General features: G+C 38.1%; 3 protein-coding genes across 3 annotated transcripts; 2 read left to right on the top strand and 1 right to left on the bottom strand.

The window, feature by feature from the left end:
• The first annotated feature begins 504 nt into the window (after positions 1-504).
• On the top strand, positions 505-6,544 carry LOC111236521 (protein FAM47E-like). The gene is made up of 5 exons (XM_022765279.1): positions 505-660; positions 4,494-4,830; positions 4,998-5,167; positions 5,314-5,473; positions 5,595-6,544. Exons 1-5 carry the CDS (start codon positions 626-628, stop codon positions 5,661-5,663), a joined length of 771 nt encoding a protein of 256 aa, XP_022621000.1. The 5' UTR covers positions 505-625; the 3' UTR covers positions 5,664-6,544.
• Positions 6,545-7,130: 586 nt separating this feature from the next.
• ccdc158 (coiled-coil domain containing 158) lies at positions 7,131-18,401 on the bottom strand. Its single transcript, XM_022765179.1, has 20 exons — positions 18,373-18,401; positions 17,180-17,316; positions 16,626-16,813; positions 16,421-16,530; positions 16,021-16,342; positions 15,863-15,918; positions 15,146-15,256; positions 14,916-14,997; positions 13,696-13,923; positions 13,364-13,552; positions 13,007-13,175; positions 11,515-11,667; positions 11,031-11,143; positions 10,757-10,915; positions 10,033-10,125; positions 9,658-9,785; positions 9,079-9,222; positions 8,692-8,763; positions 8,413-8,480; positions 7,131-7,984 (listed from the first exon to the last, which is right to left on the bottom strand). The coding sequence occupies exons 1-20, from the start codon at positions 18,399-18,401 to the stop codon at positions 7,875-7,877; spliced, it is 2,661 nt and encodes an 886-aa protein (XP_022620900.1). The 3' UTR covers positions 7,131-7,874.
• LOC111236519 (cyclin-G2-like) lies at positions 18,183-22,630 on the top strand. Its single transcript, XM_022765277.1, has 8 exons — positions 18,183-18,347; positions 18,937-19,060; positions 19,158-19,295; positions 19,502-19,752; positions 19,876-19,954; positions 20,047-20,145; positions 20,759-20,961; positions 21,724-22,630. The coding sequence occupies exons 2-8, from the start codon at positions 18,938-18,940 to the stop codon at positions 21,833-21,835; spliced, it is 1,005 nt and encodes a 334-aa protein (XP_022620998.1). The 5' UTR covers positions 18,183-18,347; position 18,937; the 3' UTR covers positions 21,836-22,630.
• The last annotated feature ends 313 nt before the right edge of the window (positions 22,631-22,943 follow it).

Below are 22,943 nucleotides of genomic sequence, written 5' to 3'. Positions count from 1 at the left end.
GCTTGTTAAGTATAGTAGTTTCCAGTTTCCAACCTAGGAGTCAGGCTCATCCAAATGGCCACCAGATAAATCTCAAGGGTTGTGAGATTATTAGAGGGAAAGGACAGAAGAAGTTCTGATACACAGATGTTTTCAGTTTTTGAATTTTTCTCTTATCTTTGATTTTGAGTGACATATTGGCTTTTTTGAACACTTACCGAGTGGGAATCCGGCCAAAACACGGTGACCACAACTGTACACTGATTTAAGTGTAAAACGTAAATACTCAAGTTAACTACAACTAATGGTTTTATAATTATAGGCTATATCCATCACTGACACTGATAGCCAAATTAAAGATAGTGTTTACGTTCAATTAATGTAAAACGGCCGTTTAACGTCCTCTCGTTTCTCATGTAATGCCTACTGTCTACTGTACCTACTTACCTCTCTACTGTCTCTGCTACGACCCATTATTTTACGTTGTCATGGTTACCAGGCAACAAAACAACGCTTGGCATGTCATGTGCCGGATTTCTTTCTTTCTTTCTTTTTTAACGTTGTGAATGTAAAAGACAGGGACAGTTTGTTTTCTGTAACGTTGTACAAAACTGAGCATGTTAGTGAATAATACTGATAAGGAACCATGGAGACAAAAAACACGCAGCCAACTTTCCCTTGGTAAGTAACGGTTAACGTCGTTAATTGTTAGAGGACACATTAACAGTCGTCTCTCTAACGAAATAATACAAAGTTGTTTCTTTGTAACGAACGCAAAACACTAGTGGGAGTATTTAGTAGTATTTAGATTAACTAAAAGTAGAAATACTACAATGTAAACCTATTCCATTACAAGTAAAATTCTTCTATTCAAAGTTTTGTGTGAAGTGTAAGAGTTATCAGCATAGCCTACTGTGAATACTCAAAGTGAGCCTAGGCCTACTCATTATGCAGAAAGTCCTCATTCAGACTGCTTTATTATTAGTGGAAAGTAAGTAGTACATTTACTCCTGCTCTGTACCGAAGTACAATTTTGAGGTATTTGCTTACTGTTCTTGAGTATTTCAACTTATGCTACTTGATACTTGTACTTTACATTACATAGGGAAATCTTGCATTGTTTCTCCAATAAATTTGTTATAGTTATAGTTATAGTTACTTTAGACATTAAGATAGCAGTTCATATATGATGCTTATAAAATATGATGCATTAATATAGATTGAAGTGTCAAACTCTACATATACTGGCTGAAATGAGCTCCACCTCAACCAGCTGTAACATTAAAATACTGCTGGAGTGTTAATACATAAGTAATAGTATTCCAACAATAGCCTATAAATAATGATAAAACGATTGAATACTTTTTTACTTTTAAAATCTTTAAAGTTGGACTTTTACTCGCTACAGGGGATTTTTACATGTTACAAATACTTTTTTCCACCAGTGGTTGTATTATTAACAATGTCTTAATGCAAGCATTCATTTTGGGTAGTTTTATTAAAAAAATTATTTATAATTTTGCATCTTATTATATAAACTGATTATATATGTAAGTAATAGCTGAATCTATCACCTATCTGTCAGATGAATGATGTGGAGTAAAAACTACACTCAAACTACGAAACTACACAGAGCAGAAGTATAACGTTACATTAATACATATTCAAGGAAAGTACATGTACCTTAAAATTAAATTTTAGTAAAGTAATGATGAGTAATTGTGCTTAGTTACTCCCACAACACTGCCTGGCATACCAGCTGTAATAAAGACACTAAAGTATCTTGGTCTTTCACTTTAGCACTTACAGTATTTATATATGAAAATGTTATGGAGTATTTCTTTCGACCTGTATAGTTATTGTGTCTGTCTGCTGACCTGAACTGAACCGGTCTAAGGGTCGAAAAACGGAGGCCGGAAATGGAGAGGCAAGCATGTTACAGTATATAGCTGTAGTAGGCATGTACAGACTGCTATTTGGTCACTGAGCTGCTTCATTTAGACCTACAGTATGTGTGTGTTGAGAAGAGGGGATGAAACTAGACCCCCTTCTACTTTGGTTAAAGATTTAAAGACCTCTAATGAGAGCCAAATTTGTCAGTCTGTTGCTGAGCAAACAGTAACAAAATTATCTCCTCAGACAATGACAAAATAAAAGCTACATTTTAAATTAAGCCATAGGGATGCAATTAATGATTATTTTAATAATTCATTAGTCTGGTCATTATTTTTTGGATTAATTGATGTAGTATGTGAAATCTTGTGTGACATCTTCAAATGTCTTGTTTTGTTCGACCAAAAACCCCAAAATATTTATTATATTGATATACTGTATGTATATGTATGTACCCCAAAAAAGTAGCAAATAATTTAAAATCTGGGAATATTTGGCATCATTTCATTGTTTTTGTTTGAAAAATGATTAATCAATTTCTAAAATAGTTGCCGCTTATTTTTCTGTCAATCGACTAATCCGCTAATTATTGCAGTTGTATAAAACCACAAGCACTATCAAACAAAATTTAGATTACTGAAGTAGGATTGGTCAATATGGATAAAATCTTCTATCAGGGAATATGTAATTTTATATCATTATATTATTATCTGCTGTAAAAATCAATTGATAGGTTTTTTGGATAAACAAAAGCTACTTCATCAAATTCATGCATAAAATAATTTAAATCTTAAAATCTGTTACACCCACTGCTGGTTAAGTCTTTGGACGAATGTTATTCAACCCTGTGAACTTTATTTTAAATTCAGGTGAGATCAAAAGACTTGAGGGAATCTGGGAATTGTTGGAGAAATGTTATCAAATGATTTGAAGAAACTGAGGGAAATTGAAGGGTGAGTTTATGGGGTCAATTCAATTCAATTTAAAATACTTTTTTGGCAATTTGAGGCAAGCCAGTCTGGAAACAACAGTAGACAATTCATTTGTACACATAGAAATACACATAAGACAATCTGAGAAAGAGTTGAGATTAATGGTAATGGCCATTCCATAACTGACCAACAACATCCACCACCATAAAGGCACATATTATGTCAAAAAATAAATAAATAAATAATGCAAGTGCATTTATCAGTCCATACACAAGGCGAACTGACCATTTCTATTACTTATGTGGCTGTTCACAAGTCTAATGGCATAGAGGCAATCTAAAACACATTCCTGAGTGTATTAGCTTAAAGTATTCTTAGAGGACATGTGGGGTCGTTGATAATCTTATATGCCTTTTTGAGAACTTGTTCAGATGTTGGATCCAACATATAGACAAGAGAAACTCTCCCCACCAAAACAAAACTTGAAAATGGTTTGTGGCTAGTACAGTAGGTCTACAATTAATACTATTTTGTGAAGCTTATAAAGTTCAAACAATAGCAGCCTTTTATTGCCAGCTGTAACTTAATCAGGCAGAAACATGTAAAAGGGAAGTGCAGAAGACTATTTTAGTTTCTCTTAGGAAGAAAGTGACACTTGACCTCACTTCAAACTTTACTTATTCTACAGAATATGATATAACTTTGAACTACAGTGGGCTTCGCTTACCAAAACTTGGAAATTGATGGATGACAGTGTTCAAGAAGGAAAATGTTCTCATAAAGTCCAAACACAACTATTGGATACCAACAGAATAAACCCAATTAATAAGCAAGACACAAGAGAAGAGACAACAGATCAAAGTATTAGTATATAGTATTATCATTATTATCAGGTGCTCCACAGGGAATTTAACATATCTTATCATCTTCTTTTTTACAGAGACATGACGCAGTGACTGATCTTTACTAAGTACAGATCAGTCAGTACAGAGTGTCCAACTGGCAAAACATAAAGTCAGACATAAAGGCAACTCAGACAGCAGTGTGCATGGGGTGAAACCCAGGGTGCATTTCCTGCGCAAACATGAAAAAAGAACACTAAACGTCTGCACACACTAAAATTGAAAGTGCTACTTTTCCACGTCAACCTTTCAAAATCAACTTTGTGGATGAGGAGAAATAAAACCTTTTGCAACCAGATATACCAGAATGACAAAATGAAACCATTCATGTGATTCCTTCCTCTGTTTTCAACTTTTGTCCTTTATATACATTTGTCAGTTTATACACACACTATGAACACACACTGCTGAGATAGCTGACTCAATTTTTTAGTTGCTCTGTTTGCAAGTTTTACATTATATCTGTATCTCAAGTTGAATTGTAATTGTTGAGGTATATTGTATATTGTGGAACACAGTCTTTGTGACTGATGGAGACACATGATTTTAACGGACACTATAACTGTGGCGCGCAGCAGCCACTACACAGTGACTTTATTACATTGTCTGCTATCCTGTGTCTGGTATAGTATTCCCGAGGCGAAGCTATAATGAATACATTCTACTGTTTGTTTATAAAGTGTCCTTGTTTATCATTATCCTTAACCTGTATTGTATCACAAAGTTCAAGTCATATTCAAACATGTGCTTTATATAGATTAGTAAAACTTTTTTTTTTAATCTGCAGGTACAAGGAGAGGTTGCAGACCAAGTATCTTAAAGCCCCAACAAACAAGATTTCATTGGTCAGCAGTAGTTGGGGTTTTGTAAATGTGAACCTCGATGATTGCTCTTCAGTCTTATCTGAGGCCCGGAGAGGTGTCTCACCGGTTATTTTCCATGACACTTCAAACCACAGTTCCACTCAAAAGCCTAGAAAGAGCATCCCTAAAGAGCATGCGTGCTTCTCAAAGCAGATGATCCGAAAACAGATTCGCAGAGAATATGTGGCCTCTGTGGAGGGAAACATCAAACAGCATCCTTTAGCTATGTACCCGCACTATAAGGATCACATGACCGCAGAGGTAAGTGGAGATGACAGCAGTCTGGACTACTAAGATCTTATGTGCTAGAAAAACGAGGCCTGTATTAAAAGTTGAGCGTAGACAGAGAGTGAATGAGGCCTGAACGAAGCATAATACATTTATTCCCTGTTAAAATATATTTACATGACTTAATCTTTTCTTTCCAGTTATTTGATAAGGTGGTATCCATTTTGGACCCAGACATGTGCGTAAACAGCACCTCTTCACTTCCTACGCCTACAACACACCATGCAGAGGAGGAAGAAGAGGAACACTGTAAAGAGCCAAGTAAGGAGGACATAAGCAGAGCCAAACAAGGAAAATCTGCCAATAAAATGCAAGTATACTGAAAATTAGATTGGTAGTATTTATATAAACCACTTTGATCTATTATTCAATTAGATATACCTGACTATGGAAAATAAACAAACGAATTCAGGATTCTGCTTGTAATATACACATCACTTCTAAATCATTTTACAGCAGCTCTGACGTCCAAATCCCAAGTCCTGGAAACCCATATATACTACAAATGAATGGAAACGGTATCAAGAAAGGTCAGAAGGTCAAAGTGAATCAACTGAGCAACCATGAAAACATGAAAGTAGCCACCAAACTTTTCAGCAGATGGTTTGTTTCTCCGGTAAGAGCAAGTTTGAGACACTAGACTACATAGATGCTACAGTACTGTTTGTCCAACCTTAGACAAGAGCTAACATAATATCAAAATGATGATACAAGGGATTTATGTTTGACTCTTGCAGGATGAAGAGATCAATGTTCCTGAATGTCCCATACTTCAACACTCTTCATCAACCACCTTTCCCATTTAAGTGGAGAACGCCAACTGTTTCTGAGTTCAAGACTAAAACCTTGTCAAAGCCACATACAGGGAGGACAGTTACATTTCTAAAGCCTTTGAGCCAAATATAGTACAGAAAGAGTAAAGTTTACAAAATATTAAGCACACAAATAGAAGTAAAATATCACTTTTGATGACTGCTGATGAGAAAAATCCAGAAACATGTACAGCAAAGAGCCTGGTAACTGAATCCCAAAACCTGGAAGAAAACTGGCACAGATGACTTCAAGACACAGGCAACATGTTCAAGGAGCTGGATTTTAAAATCCAAACAAGTGATAAGATGAGGACTACCACCTGCCACAAAAATCCATATCCCCTTCACTGTCTATTAAAAATGGGGGACAGCTGGTTTGATGACAAGATGAGGAGATAAAACAAATGTACAGTATGTAACCGAAGCTGTCAGGAGTTATGTAATCCACAATGGACTAAGCATGATCAGGGAAACAATTCGAGACTATATATTTAGAGGCAGTCTTAAAAAAAAAGCATATGTGTTCAGAGCATTTGCATAAAGGAAATGACCTAAAAAAAGAAACAGAAAAACAGAAGAGAAAATAAAGAGAAGTTAATCTAAAATACATCCCTTTTTTTCATTGTTCTATCTGAATCATTTCAATAAAAGAGGGGTGGGTCTTTCTGAGTGCATAAGGGAGACATTTAACTACTGTATCAGCAAAGGGGGCAGATATTACCCTGAACCGCATGTTGTATTAGCGCCAACTATTTGTCCTGTCTATTCTACTGTATATAACAGTAAATCCTAATACAGCTAGTCAAATAACGTGACCTTGGCTCAGATAAGCAACAAAAAATGATGTATGGATTAACCAATTAAATAATAATTACTTAAAATTGACACTTCCTTTGTTGACCTTCTTTTATTCATTATGAGTTGATGAGCTCATGACAGAATTTGCTAAAAAAAAAAAAAAAAAGGACTTAACACCCTCCTCCAGCACAATTCACTGTCAATATAAATACCATTTTTAGTTTATATATAAAGTCTCCCAAAAGGCTGCAATCTGATACAAAAACACCTTATAACTAACATCACTGCTTATAGCCGGCAAGAAAAAAAATGTTCCAGACCTTTGTAAATAAAGAGACTTAAGCTTTATTAAGACTTTTGGATACCTTCTAAAGTTTTCTGTTTGAGGGAACTGAATTCAAAGCTTTTTAAAATTTTTGAGACCAGCAGATACCCTGACTGCCTGTTGCACTGGCAGAATCAGAATCAGTTTTACTAACAAAGGATAATTACACATACAAGGAATTTGACTCTGGTTTCTAGTGGCTTTCATTGTATTTCCACACAGTGTGTATGTGTATGAACCTAGACTATAGAGACTTTATATTTTATTTGATAACATTCCAGACCTTAAATAACTGATCAAACACTTCTTTTTTTTAAGATAAAAACACTTTAATTAGACAATAAATTATGACAATTCAGCTAATAGTGGATTTCTATAAAACCTTTTTTGACATCCAACTTCATCTGGTGAGCCTTTCAAAAATTAGCTTTCTGTAAGACAAAAAAAATTAAGTAATTAAATTTATTCTGAGGTCGGAGATTACACAGATTATGATCTATTTAACATCTTGATATTTTTATGTAAATGATGAGGTCTGTGAGCTGCTGCAGGGCAAATTTAACAGGAAATGCCTCTTGTTGCAATTGATTTCAGTTGCCTCAATACATCCTCCTGACTCCTCAGACTGTGTGTTATGACATTTCTTGCAGCGCTACAGTGGATGAAATAATCAATCTGACAAAATGTCTGTCTGATTTATCATCTGTTATCGATCAACTGTCAGTATTTGACTTCTGTGTGGATGTTGTCCAGCTTTCCCTTCACACTAACACAGTGTGAAATTGCCATCTCAGTCTTTGAAACAGACACTGAACTGATACAGTATCATGAGAAAAAACCCCACAAATGACTCAGCCTGTGGCTCTTGTTAACTAAAATCTCTTCTAATTATGTTCCATATTTTTTTTCTACCACAGACTAATCTAAATGTTTACTTGAATAAATCTGAAGTGTGCTCAAACACAATCTATCACACAGTGTTCGTATTGATATGATAAACTGTGTATATAAGATGTACAATATCAACAACTTACTGCAACGAGGAGCCAGCCTCAGGTCTGTTGTGATGAGTCGTGCTAGTCTTAGCTGTTTGGGTCGGATGTCAGGAGAGAGTGGACGGGTGACCTGCGTCCCAGTGAGATGAGCATTGGGGAGGATGTGAACTTCACTTCTGGACTCGACATAACACGACCTGGATAAATCATAATCTCAATGTTAGAGAATTAAATACTGATATTGGAAAAAGTCCACAGTTTTGTTGTATTTATTGAGTCTATTTTATGTAAGAGTTCAACTAATGATTAATTTCATTATTGATTAATCTGCTGATAATTTCCTCAATTAGCTGTTTTCAAAGTCAATCTATATCTCAAATAAAATCTATTTTCAATGACAAAAAAAACAGGAAATCCTCATATTTGACCAGTTAACAGTTGCCAGTTTAACTTCAGAAAGTAACTTGAATGATTAATTAAATTAAATTTTCTGTTCAATTAATTGACTAGTTGTTGGAGCTCTAATGTTATGTGAAAGGATTAACAAGAAACTGGAATACATTTGGGAAAAGGGCATCTTTTTGACAGATTTCATGAAAATGACAAGCTGGTGATGAAAACTCACTCTCACTGAAGGATTTGTTGTTGATTATTTTCCCGTTCAGCTCAGCTGTTGTCAGGAAATGTGGCTCGCTGTACACAGTGCATGAACAAACAGACACGCATTACATCGCAATTACAGAGCCTGCAGCACTTTGCCGTGTCTTCCATGTTATATGAGGGGGTAAAAGGTCACATGGGTAGATGGTGTGACCATGTCGTAGCCTTGAGGCACGTCATGCTCACAGCATTCAAACAAAAAAGATGCTACATTGAGCTATTTAGGTTTGGCCGCTCTCCCTACCTCCCACAGGTTTTTGTTCTCAATCTGGAGCCAGTTTTTACGTCTTCAGCCTTGTCGGTGCTGCTGGAAGTGCTGGGGAATATTAAAATTTAAAGTGAGACATAGAAGATACAAGAACATATCACATTCCATGAGTCCATAACAGATACATAGATAAGACACTTGGGAGTTTTTAAGTATACGAGGTGAACAGCTTGTCTCTTCTTTTTACGGTATATTACAGCAACAGTGTGGTCAATGAAACCACTCATGTATAGATCCTCCCTCCTCCTCCACTCCAGCAGCTTCCTGCTCACTTAGCAGCATCACATGATTGTCAGATGTGACCTAAGCTAGCCTCAGAACGAAGTTAATCCTTGCACTGTGTGGGAATGGAGCCAGACGTACAATGTGGTTCTGTGCACTCTCTCCGGTGCAGACCTCCTCCTGTGGAAGCAGCTGCCAGCGGCGCTGTTATCAGTGTGTGGTCTGTGGTTCTCTGAAATCACTCCTCGCAGCTCTCTGACAAGAGACCTGAGCTCCCGGGCGGGGCTCTCCTGCTGCCTCTTTGACTTCAGCAGCCAAAGGAGGAGAGAGGAGAGAAAGGCGATGTCAGTGCAGTGCTGTGGTGATGTCAATATTATAAATAGTTTGTTTGATTAGCATGCATCTGAACAGAGAAACCAGGGCATGCATGACAATCTCACAGGTTCTTTTATCATGCTTGAAGTCAGCAAACGCACATAAAATTGCAGTATGATACTATAAGACAAAACATACCAAACAGTATTTCACTGCTGTGTTGAAATATTTACACTCTGGTTTCTCTCCGTACCACAGGAATGTAACGCTGTGTGTGTGTTTTTGATTTAAAGGCCGAGCAGATGTGCTGAGCTTGTGTCTGAGCTGCCAAATAAACAACGATTCACACATGCACTTGATGAGCTGGAACTGTAGGAGATAAGCAAGATATAGGGAGTTTCTGACTGCACCTTGATCTGAGTGTTGAAGGCATGCTGGGAAGAGGGTGGAGTAGTGATTGCTGCTGGAGTCGGGGAGTCCAGGTCTGGTGGAGGTACATTCAGAGCTGCGCGCAGGTTTTGACCTTGGAGTTCCTACAGAAAAGGAGAAATTGGTTATAACTTTGTTTGTTAAAGGGTGTTTCATCAAGTTCTCTTGATGAAAGTCAGCATAAACATGACTTGACTAAGGCATTACTATCAAACATGCAAGAGAAGCTTAGCATGAAGCATCTAAATAAAATATGGATGTACTTTTACATACATAAGGAATATTGTGTACAAAGTGGATTAACCCTTATTCCCTTAGACAAAGAGACTTTTAGAATGTAATCAGCTCTACCTTCAGGTCAAGGGCATGTTGGAGTTTCAGACGATAAAACTCCTGCTCCTGCAGCTGGATGAAATCTTGGCAGCCTGCGAAGCTTTCTGTCATCTTTGGGAAGATACAAATGTATTTGAAAAAATAACACAGTGATGGTGACAAACAGAGGCAGGTAGGGCTGATAAGGTCATTCTTTTTAACCTAAATATATACACTTGAATTGTCTGTTTTGATAATAGCTGTTTAGGAAAAAAGTGACATAGACACTTACAATATACAATTATAATAAAACAAGTTATTGATAGTAAAAAGTTATTGAGATAATGTCGGTATTTCTGTTGTACAGCATTTGCACATCACCAAACTGTTTCCTTTAAGACCTTTTAAAACCATTTTTTTTTTAGCATTTTCATGCTTTTATTAGACAGCATGTAACGGGCAGAAGACTGAGACAGGCGAGAGAGATGGAAAATAAACCGCAAACGGGTGTGAACCAGGGACGTTGTAGTTCATGGTCTGCACTTGACCCTCAAGGCCACCAGGGGACCATGAGCATGTACTTTTTAAAACAAAATACATTTTAGTACAAATTCATATCCTTTCTCCTTAGAAAGTTTAAATAAACTTTCATACAAATGTGTGTGTGTGTGTGTGTACTACTCTGACCAGAAACTCTTCTCTACTTTCTTTAAAAGCCATATGCTGTTTGAAATAAAGGTGTAAAAGGGTAAATGAGCACCACCTTATGAAGGATTGTCTCCAGCTGGCCAATCCGGTCCCTTAATTGTTGGTCTTTGGAACGAAGGGCCTCCAGCTCACTGGCAAGTTGTTTTTTCTCCTCCCTGACGAAGGTGAGCTCCTGGATCTGACGGTGGCTCTCCAGGCTCTGATAACGCTTCTCCTGGACAGTGAGAACAAGAGACGTGAAGCAAATGTCAGTGTAAAATGTATTTAACTTTAACATGAGAGAAGCAAGTGAATGAACTTGACTGTGACTGGTACATTAAGTTCTTCACCTGGTACAGCTTCTCCACAGCCTCCTCTAGGTGTTGGATTTTGCCCTGCAGAGAGTCGACCTGCTCCCTTCTAGCAGTGATCTCCTTCTGCATGTCCATGGCCACTTGGAGGCCTGAGGTGGACACAAATCCACAAGACAAATGGACACAGAGACACAAAGAGGATAGAAAGAGCAACACACACGAGACATCAGGAGCATATATCACAGAGCTTTAATCTTGGGCTTTCTACATGTCAGCTTGTATCTCAGACTGAAATGCAGCTGAGGATGATGTATATTTGCAGTTTCATTGAACTACACTAATAATTTTTTGTGCAAGACATTGTCAACATTCCTTGATTTCATTAGGATCCAAAGTAAATCACTGATATCGTTCCACTTCAAAGCAGATTGGATGCAAATCAGAGGAATGTTGTCTGATGTTTCTTTGGACATGAGAGCTTTTAATTAAGTCTCAGTTTAAATAATGACGTGGATCTAACCATGTCCATCGGCTCCTTCCAGGGTCCTAAGGGTGCTCCTGACCTGGTCCAGCTCATCATGGGCGTTCCTTAGCTGACTCTGGAGCCTCAGCACCACACCCTCCTGCTCCTCATTCTTACAGCTGTGTAGCCGTTGCAGTTCCTTGTGCTCCTCTGAAATCATGCCCACACAAACACATGAATTATATCCACAGTGAGACATACACTTTAGCAACTAAGCAAACACGGGCAACAATGGAAGGGCTTGGTTGACAATGTAAACATACCAAACATGGCTCTTTGTATTTCTAACACAGCAGGACAAGAAGATCATTTGATTTGGCAAAAAACTGTGAGAGCTGAACTTTTTCTAGAAACAGCGTTGCAGAGGGAGCCAGAATTCCTGGTGCATGAAAGGCCCTGGTTATGCTAATCTGCTGTTCAGAGGTAACAAAAATCCTGAAGACCAGTGGGGTTTACTTGACTTCATACAATAAGTCAATATGGAATACTATATTACATGGTAATTAATAAACACATGAGTATTTTACTATGTATGAGAACAAGGCAGAAAACAAATTAATTTCATTCTCGTGTCCTTCATATCATTGTTTGACACAAACTGAAAGCTGACTATACCATGACTAATAGGATTTTACATGATTGCACAATTTTCAGAAATTTAGAACAGTATGGGTTTGTTGGTTTCTTTGTTTGTGACAAATAAGACGAATAAGACAAATATGTTTTTTGGCTTTAAATGTTCCAGATTCAGATTTGATTAGAGCTGAGGATGGAGCTTTAATTGAACATATTTTGGACAATGTTTTAATGTTTTCTGAATATATTTCCAAAGCATGGAATAGGAGGTGAGAAAAAAGTTACAGACAGATGAAAGCTTCATACATCAAGTTGATTGCAGATTATATATTATCAATTCAAAACATATAAAGTGTTAACTGACATGAACTAGTGTATAAATGTATACACATCAGAATGTGTGGTTAGACGATTAATGTGTCTGACTAATCCCATGAGGTCATGTTAACAACTAGAGATATAAAACTATTTATAATTTCAATGAGGAAAATATAGTGAGTTTGTTTTCCTAACCATAGTTTGAGTTACATGATGAATCTTGGTCTCCTATAAGTTGTGAGAGAAATATTATATTCTGATGTTATGGATGTGTTTTGCTCTTGTGTGGACTTCACTGCATCACCTGTTGTCCAAGTTAGGAATGAAATAAATCTGACATTTATGTAAGCAATTACACTTATTGTGTTAACTATTGGGTAACTGTCTGTTTTGGTGTTTTGCATCTTTGCCAAAAGGCACATTTGACTTGAGAACTTGCATGTAAACTGTTTCCCCCACGTAAAACTGATATTAAAGAGCACTTTCACCTGATTTCACCTGTTGGGCTAAGACTTCTTTACTTTGATAAAGTAGACAAGTGATGAAAAGTTCTGCCCCTTCAAAGGTAATACAGATTCAGCAAAGCTCAACTCACTAGTGAGTCTGAGTAACTGGATACGCTGGATCTCCATCTGGGTGGTGAGCTGCTGTTTCTCCAGAGTTTCCTCCTGGACACGCTGACTTTGTTCAGCCACAGACGCCTGTAGCTGCCGCCTCTCGTGCTCTGCAGTAGCCAGGTCTGACTTGTTCTGGTCTAACTCAGCCTGATCAGTATATGGCACAAGAGGGAGGAAGAAAGAACGATTTTCAAAAGAAAGTAAAGTTAGTGTTGATGTAGAAAAGTATGTGGCATATGAAAGTCAATGGGAAGAAGAGAAATTATAAATTCAATGAATTGATAAGGGAAAGTAACTTCAGGAATCTAGTCTGTCATCATAATTTTGTTCCTGACCCCGAGCTGCTGAATCTCCAGCTTCTGCTGGTTTAGCTGGTTGCTGAGGAGACTGTTCTCTTGGTGAAGGTTGTCGATGGTGCGGCTGTGCATCTGGACGCTGCTCTCCATCTGTAAAAGTAGCATAGCTGTCAGCTTCTCTCGGTCATCAAGCTTCAGCTTCAGTGTCTCTCCTTCTACGTGCAGGGTCTGGCACCGGCTCTGAGCTTCTTCCAACCAGGACAGATGCTGGAAAAATCAGTTTAGCTTTAATTCAGTGAGCCATCAAAACAGACAGATATCACCGGATCATGGTTTTTTAATCTAAAAACCCATGTCGTGTACAGAAATACATGATCTCTTACCTGCTGAGCTTCTTGCTGCTTGAGCTGGAGCTCTTTGTCTTTCTCCCGCAGGAGTTCCTGGGATTTCCTCCCCTCCTGGGCCCTCTGATCCAGCAGGGTCTGTAGGCAATTTTTCTCCTCCCCACTTCTGCGAAGCTGCTCCCTGGCCTCTTCCACCCGTCCTCTCAGGGCCTTTACCTCCACCTGAAGCTCACACTGCTGCTGCTCACCGCACCTCTGGAGGATAAAGCAGGAGGCAGAGATTGTATTTAAAAAGGACAAAAAAATAATAAATCTTTTGACATTGTGTAGAAATATGATCTCAATGATGGGAGAGAAACTGGCTTGACATTTCATCTTGTGTTATTTTTCAATAGATGACTGATAAAACATGTCCTGCGTTTGAGGAAACCCTTCTGAGCAGTTACACCTCAATTTACATGTTCACATGGAGATGGAAGCATTGTAGTATGTTCACCAAAATGAACATGCTCCTTGGACTTAAGAACAAGGACATGAAAAGCTTAAATTTTTAATGGACTGAGTGATCAACAAGTAACTACAGCTTCTAATTTACTCCAATAGGTTTCTGTGTCTTTACTGGGTATGTGTTGAGATCCATTTGCCTGCAGTGCCAATAACCTGACACTTCAGTTTCCACTTTTAACTGTGGTCTTTCATGTAAACATGCATCTATATGAGGATTTTAGGTATAGTAACAAAAGAAAGAGACAAAATCCTGGTTTCATATTCATGGTTTCCTGCAGCACCTTGAGTTGGCCAAGCTGGGACTGAAACTCCTCTGCCTGTTGTAAAGATCGCTCTCTCTCTCTTTGGGCATCCACCAGCTGAGACTGAACCTGAAGGAGCTGCTGCTCCAGACAGCAAACCTATAATTTCACAAATGACATTCGCAAACCAAATAAAAAATTATTTTAGTTCTCATTCTGACATAGGACGAATCCTCATTTTCTTGACAGGACAGGAGTTCCACCAGTGTTGCTTCACTACATTCATTACATTTATAATAATAATTAGAAGTAAACACCAGCACAAACGTGGTGAGTTCACATGGTGGCTGTTTGTCTTATCCTCAAATCACTTTGGTCATACTGATCTAAACATCTAGTGAAGCAGATAAGTATGGCTGGTTAATATTTACATTTAACAGCCTCAGTAAATTGTAGCTTACATTGCTCCTCATAATATTATGGTAGATTATTCCTTACCTTATCTCTATGGCTGGAAAGGGTTGACTCAAGTTCACTGACTTGACACTGGTGCAACGACGTCTGTCTCTCTGCAAGTTTCCTGGGCATAGAAATGATATGTTTTGACGAATACATGAATACATGAATTCAGAAATTCAACATTGTCTGAACTTTTAAGTCAGAAAGCCTTAGACTGAAAACTCCTCTCAGAACAAACAGGCCTGACATGTTTTGGGAACAGCACTTACTTTAACAGCTCCAGCTTGACACTTAAGCTGACACTGTTGTATCTTGATGAGTTCAGTTTGTCAGTCAACAGTGCCATCTCCTGGTCAAGACTTGCAATCAAGTCTTTCATTCTAAGACAGAAACATGAAGAGTGCTTAACAACACTGGTATGGAAGGCAACATACTTTTTGATACTTTAGGCATATTTTCTGTTTGTTTTCTTAGTTGGAAGGAAAACAAAAGTAAAACACCATAATTCAATATGGAACAGGTAGGTATGGTAGCTCTAGTGGCGATATTCCGTTATTAGTCCCACAGTGGGGAAATTTGAAATAACCTGCACTATGGTCAATGACTATTTTATTACTAAAACTAATAATTTAATTCAGCTGTGAGTATGCTTATTGTTGTGGTCTGTTAACAAAAAACATTTTCTGCCTGCACTTTCACATCCTTCTTTAAGCAATGAACTTCACCAATCCAGTGCACTCAGGTGTTCAAATTCCTTGTTTTATCCCACAAGCAGCCCAAAACCGAAACATGTTTGTATTGCTGTCATAAATGACAAAGAAATGACCATATCCTCACATTTATTAAGTGAAAATCTGAGAATACTTGGCTTAAATGTTGACAAAAGTGACAAAATGTATTTATTTATTATCAAAATAGATTTCACATTTTCTGCTAATTGACTAAATGATTAATCAACTAATCACTGCAGCTCTACATTAAATTACCTTTGTTTTTGCTTATTTACTCCACTGCATTCTTCACTCCCCGGATGATCTATTGACTGCCATAAAACAGATGAAAAAAAAAAATCAGACACAATGGGAGGAAAAGTCTCAAGTACAGTCACAGTGAACATCATCTGTAACTGACATCTAGTACTTACCAAAAAAGGTCTCTCCTGTAGCTTCTGTGTCTCTTTGTTAAAATCCTCAGTTAACTTGGCAGCTGGGGACAGCTGTCTTGAACCAGTGGCGACGTTAGGACTTGTAATGGAGCTGTTTCCACATTGTTTATCATGTGATAACAGAGAAGAGTACGTCTCCTTCATAATCTGTTCCAATGTCTCTACTTTCCTGTTAAGCGCCATTGCCTCGTCCTCTGTCTCCTGTAGCTTTTGGTCCGCGGCCCTTTTGATGTTTTGGAGCTCTTCCAACATGCACAGCATCTTTTCCATCTGATCAACGTGTTTCCTCGAATCCTTCACTCTACAAATAAAAAGATCTGTGGGTCAAAAAGATTTTAAAACTTTCTTTACTGAAGTAAAATTGCATCACTGTGTTCACCTGAGGTCAGACAGGACATCCTTTTCCATTTGGACTTTATGCAGCTTAGTCTGCAGATTCATGATGGCTTTGTCAAAATTGAATGTCTCTTGTTCATGTTGATCCTGTGTCTGTGTATGAGAAAATAATAAATTATAAAGACAAAGTATTCAGTCATTCAGACAGCATCAAACTGAGAAGATTCATGGAAGAGTCAAGTATGAACCTTGCTGAGCTGCAAGTCAGACAGCTGTTGAAGACAGTCATCTATTGCATTTTCCAACACCTCCTTTTCAGGAGAGCTGATTTGCCTTTGGGACACCTCCTGGTTTAAATTTTCCACACCACAGACAAGAGGCGGAGTCACTGCCTGATGGTGGGTTGGAAGGATGGTGAACTCCCCAGGTGGGTCATCTACCAAAAGAGCACAAGAACTTTAAAATATACAGTACACTGTCCATGTTGTCAAAGTTAAGGGTTGGTGAAACATGTGTTCATTTAACAGTTACTGGGCTTTTGCCTATATTGATTTCTTCTTAAAACATTTTGCTTTCCAAAGTGTTTCTCCCCTACACATCTGGATATCAAGTCCAGTGATTTAGATTCAGTGTTGTCTTAAATGAAATCACCTAGATAACTGATATGAACCTTCACTTTTACATGTAACACTCAGGTGAGTTACATGTGGATGTTGTGAAAAAATAAAAATAAATAAGCCCTTACTTTCATCTGTCTGGCTCCTGCTACATAAACATTTTGGGTGACACTTCTTGTACTCACTGTGGTTGTGGCAGCTTTGTCCAGGTGAGCTATTGATACCATATGTGCAGCAAAACCTCTCCAAAGCTACTTTGGTTGCATTTTCCACCTCTTCTTGAAGTCTTTGGGTTTCCTTGGTTCGTCTGTCAAGCTCCTCACTGTCAAGAAATGTCAAGAAAGGTTATACAGGAAATTTTACTTGAATCATAAATGTGTTATTTTTGTATTCAGGAGTTTTGATGTTGACTTTTTTTTGGTTTGGACTGTGTTTTATTGTTTAGCTTTTAAGCTTCCATTATCTATTTTATGTTAAATGTTTTGTGATGTCTGCATGAAATGGGTAGTTCATCCAGTGTAAGACTTTTGAATCTCAGCCGAAGCGAGGTGTCATGAGTCTCTAAAAAAGGTTAACAGATGACTTGTTGACAGACTTAACAGTTACTTAAAAACCTGCACAGAAAGCGAAAACATGATTTCCTTAACTTAAATCTAAGTTAGCTTACCCGTTGTTCCCGCTGCAGCTTGTGTTAGTTTTATATGGTTCGGTAGAGATTCAAAATGTAAAACGTGAGCGCCATTATTGCTGGAAAGCCCCAAACTCTGAGGCTCAGAGGGCTGAAACCCCGACATCTGTATTCACTTTAGCAACAAAGCCATTGATATAAATATTTACAAGCTAGGCTATATAAAATAACCGCAACCACTTTCTAAAATAACATAAACAGCTAGCTAGTTTCATCACCATGGAAACAGCTTCCCGTTGCTAATTCCTGGCTAGCCTTGATTCGATGCATTCGATGGTGGTAACAGCTTGATAACATTGTCAGACTGGCTTCGTTTGTCGTAAAATTAAACGTTACATGGTTCTATAACATGAAATTGATTGAAAAGGTAACGATAACGACGATAGTTTGAACACCGGTCAACACCCGCTTTTTGTTACACTATTGTGACGCAACCACGCAAGACAAAGCATTTCCAGTGGTGCATGATGGTCAATGTAGTCTACAACCAGGTCAGCAGTTGTTTGTTTATTCTGGGCGGATCATCTTTTCTGCGGGGATCAAGGATCTTGTTTTTAACATTTACCGCCCCTCATTGTTATCAAAAATGGAAACATGAAGAACTGAGAGGTGTAATTAAGTCGCAGCACTTTTATTATCCTGCACGTCGGCGGCTTCTGGGCGAGGTAAGACGACGGTTTGTTGGTTTACGCTAGCAGGATAGCTAAGTTAGCTAACATTGTCGTTATTTGTGTTTGTGAAGCCTTTAACTTTTTGGTATTACTGGATTTTATTTTTCCACAGAGCCGAAGTAAGTTTAAAAATCCGAGTCTATTAATTCAACCTCTTCTGAAATATGGGTGTTTATGCTATGATTGATTACCTGACCTAGTTTCTGTTTCTGTTGCTCAGTACATATTTTCATTCAGCATAAACTAATGCCACGATTGAATGTGATTTTAATGGCGTTTAACTACTTTTGCCTTTGCTTTTTTGCTATTATTCGCATTGATCAGTTTATAGGTTTTTGGGCGGTTTATGTGTGTGTGTGTGTGTGTGTGTGTGTGTGTGTGTGTGTGTGTGTGTGTGTGTGTGTGTGTGTGGGGACGGAGAGAGGTGGGGGAGTTTTCAAAGGATACATGACACCCAGTAGGTGGGGTTTTCGAGACCATATTTATATGCTCTCATCCCCTCACTCTATAATGTAGGGAGACAGTTGTTGTGGATTTTGTCTTGGATCACAATGCAGAACCATTGAAACATGTTTTTTTCCAGGATGAGGGATCTTCAAGCTGTTGACAGCTTGCTGTTGAAAGAGCTGAAGTCATGTTGTGCTAAAGAGTACAACTTTCTTCCCAGAGAGACTGGTCTGAAGCTGATGGAGTCGGCTTCCACAGAGGTAACCCATTGACCTACTTTTAAATTTTTGGCTGTCTGTGCAGGCATATGGGTTTGCTCCACTTATGTACATTTAATATGTAATGGTCCATTTTCAGAAACACAGTGGAGTGTCTGCGAAATGCAGGGACATCAGAGCTGAGGAGCTGTGGGGCCTGACCAGTTTCTTTGGCTACAGCACCCAAACATTTGTTCAAGCTGTCAATTTGCTTGACCGATTCCTCACCATTATGAAGGTTTGAACTTAATAAAGAACTTAAGTGTAAAATATTTTGTCAAGTTCCAAAATGAACCTGTACATTGTTTTGTAAACTCAGTCTACATACTTTGCATGTTTTATATCACGTTCCCACACCATTGCCACAACAACAACAACAACCTTGTTTGACCTTGAATCATGAGATGTTGACTCACACTTATCACTGTTGTGTTAATGTGACAGGTGCAGCCCAAACACTTGCCCTGTATTGGAGTCTGCTGTCTTCATATTGCAGCCAAAATGGTTGAGGAAGAAAGCAATGTCTCACCCACCCATGAACTCATTCGCATCAGCCAAAGCAAGTTCACTGTGTCAGACCTCTGTCGCATGGAGAAGATCATCTCAGAGAAGCTCAGTGTGGAGCCTGAAGCAGTGACAGCCTTAACCTTTCTACACCTCTACTACTCAGCCTTTACATCCCTGTCTGCTGGAAGGTAAATGTTTCATTTTCTTTGACTTACTTTTGTGTATGTGTGTGATGCATTGGTCAAATCGATTCTGCTTGGCATGAGGTTTATACTAGAAGGATCACATTAGGATTCCCTCTATATTTTAAGGGAGGAGATCCCAAGCATTGGGAGACTGGAAGCCCAGCTAAAAGCCTGCTTATGCCGGCTTGTTTTCTCTAAAGCCAAAGTAAGAATTGCTCACAGGCGACAATTTCTCAGCATAGCAGCATTCATATTAAGTCCCGGTACTTATTAATCTGCTGTTTTTCTCCATCACAGCCATCAGTGCTGGCACTGTCACTCATTGCTCAAGAGTTTGAAGCTCTCCAGTCCATCACCTTGTTGAAGATTGTCCAGCAATTCCAAAGATATCTAAAGGTATAAAAAAAGGGGAGGAATGACTATCACAGGTTATTAGACACTATGATAATGTCTTCAAATATCTTGTTTTGTCCAACAAATTGTCCAAAACGGAAAGATGTAGATCATAGAAGACTAGAAGAAATATATTTACTATCAATGAATGGACTAATTTTTTCAGCTCTTGTGTCATGTTCCCCATTGTGTCTGATGTTAAATTTCTTCTAAATTGTATTAATTTTATTCTTGATAAATAAGCATGATATTTCTCTGGAATTTTTTTTGTCCACTGTTTTCAGACTGAGAGTCTATAATTCACCACATTTTAACACTACTACTACACTTCTCACTTCAAGCAATGGCAGAATACCATGTTGAGCAGCATTTAAGTCTCTTATGTGGTTTATATGCTAAAGTTCTCATTCTTGACTTCTTCAGTTTCAGGATTTTTTACATTTCTTTGCCTTGTATCATAAATGCTTATGTTGAAATTATGCAATGTGGCATGATGGTCTCACTGCCTGTCCATGTGCAAAGGTTGTATGTGGAAAAATACAGCACTAGACTTGTTGATGATAGTGTATTTTGAGACTGCAGTGTCTCAGTTGTTTCCTGTTTGTCGTTTTCACAGATCAGTGACAGCGAGCTGCTCCACTGGAAGGAACTTGTGGCCAAGTGCATGACAGAGTACCGCTCGAGCGAATGTAGCAAACCAGACAACAAAAAGCTGGTTTGGATTGTGTCCAGGAGAACGGCACAGAATCTCCAGGCCAATCACTTCAGTGTCCCGGGTCTGCCAACTATTCCTGAGGGGACCTGGAATGAGAGTGAGAGGTTAATAGTCCAGTTTTTTCATTTTATTCTATCTGTCTTTTTTTTTTTTTTTACAGTCAACAACCAGGGATGGTTTCCAAAAGCTGGTTTGATTTTTTTTTTTTTTTGATTTGGTTCCCAGACAGCAAAATACCCAGATTTGATAGGCTTCAACCTCTTATCAAATATTACATTTTTCCGCACTCTTTCTTTTTTTATTAACCAAGAACAAAGAAAAACATAAAGGTAGCAGCTTCTTATTATAAGCTGACTGTGGCTGGTGCTGGTTAAATGAACAAACATCACCAGCAGCGGATTACATCAGCTGTAGCTAATTAACGCTAATTCATTTTAAATCTAAAGATTAAAATGAAAGGTTTGGCTGTTACTGTGCTCGCTGCAGCTGTTGTCTGTATTCAGACAAAGATTGCTTGTGAGAGAAATGATTTGTAACGCCACTGTAGCACTGCCAGCAGATTGTGTTGCTGTGGTTCAACAGGGACTAACAAAGTGGTGACTCTTCTGCAGAGAAATGATCAGCTAATCATCTTTAAGAATCTCAGTTAAACTTTTATATATACCACATATTTTTTGATTCATACCATATCAGCATTTTAGTTTGATCAGCAAAGAACTGAAAAGGGAATACAGAATGGGAGGATGAATACAAAACCAGCGGCCTTTTGTTTTGCAACTCTGAAGGACAATAGTTCATGTTTATATGGGGTGGATTTTGCATTTAAGCGCAGTATTGTGTATGAATGACCTCCTCTTCTTTCGCAGTGAGGACTCCTGTGAGGACATGAGCTGCGGAGAAGACAGTCTATGCGGCTCGCCAGGAAGTGATGGCGAAGGAGCCTTCTTCCCTTCCAGCTTTCTCAAATGCAGAAAGTGATGAGTCCTCATTGTGCAGTAGCGCTGGATGTGTGTTTGTCCCCTGAATTGTAGCTGCTTTAAAGTGGTCACCATGTTTCAGAGTAAACCTGTGTTTCACTTGTTACATATATATCTAATACGTGTGCCAAGTGACAGGTTGCGATCATTAAGTGCCTGTGTTGATTCAGTTTGTTGTTGGTTTCTTTAATGTTTAAAAAAAAAAAAAAAACATATCGTAATAATGCAAAATGGAAAATTGCAATATATCTTGGCAGCTTGATGGCAATACATCTGAATGTCTTTTTCCAACATGTTCTCTCTGCGGTTGTTTGTGTCCAAGCTCGACACATTCCAGGAAAAATAGTGAAGCACAAAGAAGAACTTACTGGATGTCAGTCATGAGGTTAACTCACTGTTGAATACCAGCTAACACTAGCACATCCTCAATCTTTTTCTACAACAGTTTTTTATACTCAGTGCTTTACATATATACAGTACTCTGCAAATGTATGTTTACTTACGTACATACACAATTATAATGTGACATATATGACATTGTAGTGTTACAATATCAGACTGTAGATGCATGGACACATTGAAATGTGTGATTATGAATGGATGTTCATGTTTACCAAAATAAGCTTACTGTAAAAAAAAATGTTTAAAAAAAATGTACATAACATGTAAAAAAGGAAGAAAAAATTTTATGTTTTGTGAGCGCGACCATAATGTGTGTTGTATTTGATATAACGTGGAATATGTTGGAAGGGTCAGAAAACTCCTTCCAAATAAAAAAAAAAGTAGTTTTTATCTACCACTTGTGTTTTCTCTTTTCATTTTAAATTCTCCACTAGTGGTGAACCGGAGCACTGTCTGTAGTTATCTTAGGAAACTGTTCACACTCGACCTGGAAAAAACCCAGATCAAGAGAAACAGGGTCAGAAAACTAGCATCTTGGGTAATGTTTGTTTACCAACTGTTTAACTGCCTATTTAAACTGAACATATTTGACTTGATCAGACAAAGCAAAGCAATTTCAATATGTCAACTTGTTCTTCAGGGAATAATGGAGGGCACCTTCCACTGTTTTCTCACATTTTATAGACTAAACAATCAAATCAGTTATT

The sequence above is a fragment of the Seriola dumerili genome, unplaced genomic scaffold (genome assembly GCF_002260705.1).
Source record: "Seriola dumerili isolate Sdu_G_001 unplaced genomic scaffold, Sdu_1.0 BDQW01000668.1, whole genome shotgun sequence".
NCBI lineage: Eukaryota > Metazoa > Chordata > Actinopteri > Carangiformes > Carangidae > Seriola > Seriola dumerili.
Note: the sequence above shows the minus strand (reverse complement) of the source record. Positions and strands in the feature narration are given on the sequence as shown.

Coding starts and splice junctions, on each gene's coding strand:
- LOC111236521 (XM_022765279.1), top strand. CDS start 626: ATGGAGACAAAAAACACGCAGCCAACTTTCCCTTG. Junction 5,168..5,313: donor GGAAAATCTGCCAATAAAAT/GCAAGTATACTG, acceptor ATCATTTTACAG/CAGCTCTGACGTCCAAATCC. Junction 5,474..5,594: donor GCAGATGGTTTGTTTCTCCG/GTAAGAGCAAGT, acceptor TGACTCTTGCAG/GATGAAGAGATCAATGTTCC.
- ccdc158 (XM_022765179.1), bottom strand. CDS start 18,401: ATGTTAGCTAACTTAGCTATCCTGCTAGC. Junction 11,668..13,006: donor CCAGTTACTCAGACTCACTA/GTGAGTTGAGCT, acceptor GCATGATTTCAG/AGGAGCACAAGGAACTGCAA. Junction 10,126..10,756: donor TGGAGACAATCCTTCATAAG/GTGGTGCTCATT, acceptor ATCTTCCCAAAG/ATGACAGAAAGCTTCGCAGG.
- LOC111236519 (XM_022765277.1), top strand. CDS start 18,938: ATGAGGGATCTTCAAGCTGTTGACAGCTTGCTGTTGAAAGAGCTGAAG. Junction 19,061..19,157: donor TGGAGTCGGCTTCCACAGAG/GTAACCCATTGA, acceptor GTCCATTTTCAG/AAACACAGTGGAGTGTCTGC. Junction 20,146..20,758: donor AATTCCAAAGATATCTAAAG/GTATAAAAAAAG, acceptor TCGTTTTCACAG/ATCAGTGACAGCGAGCTGCT.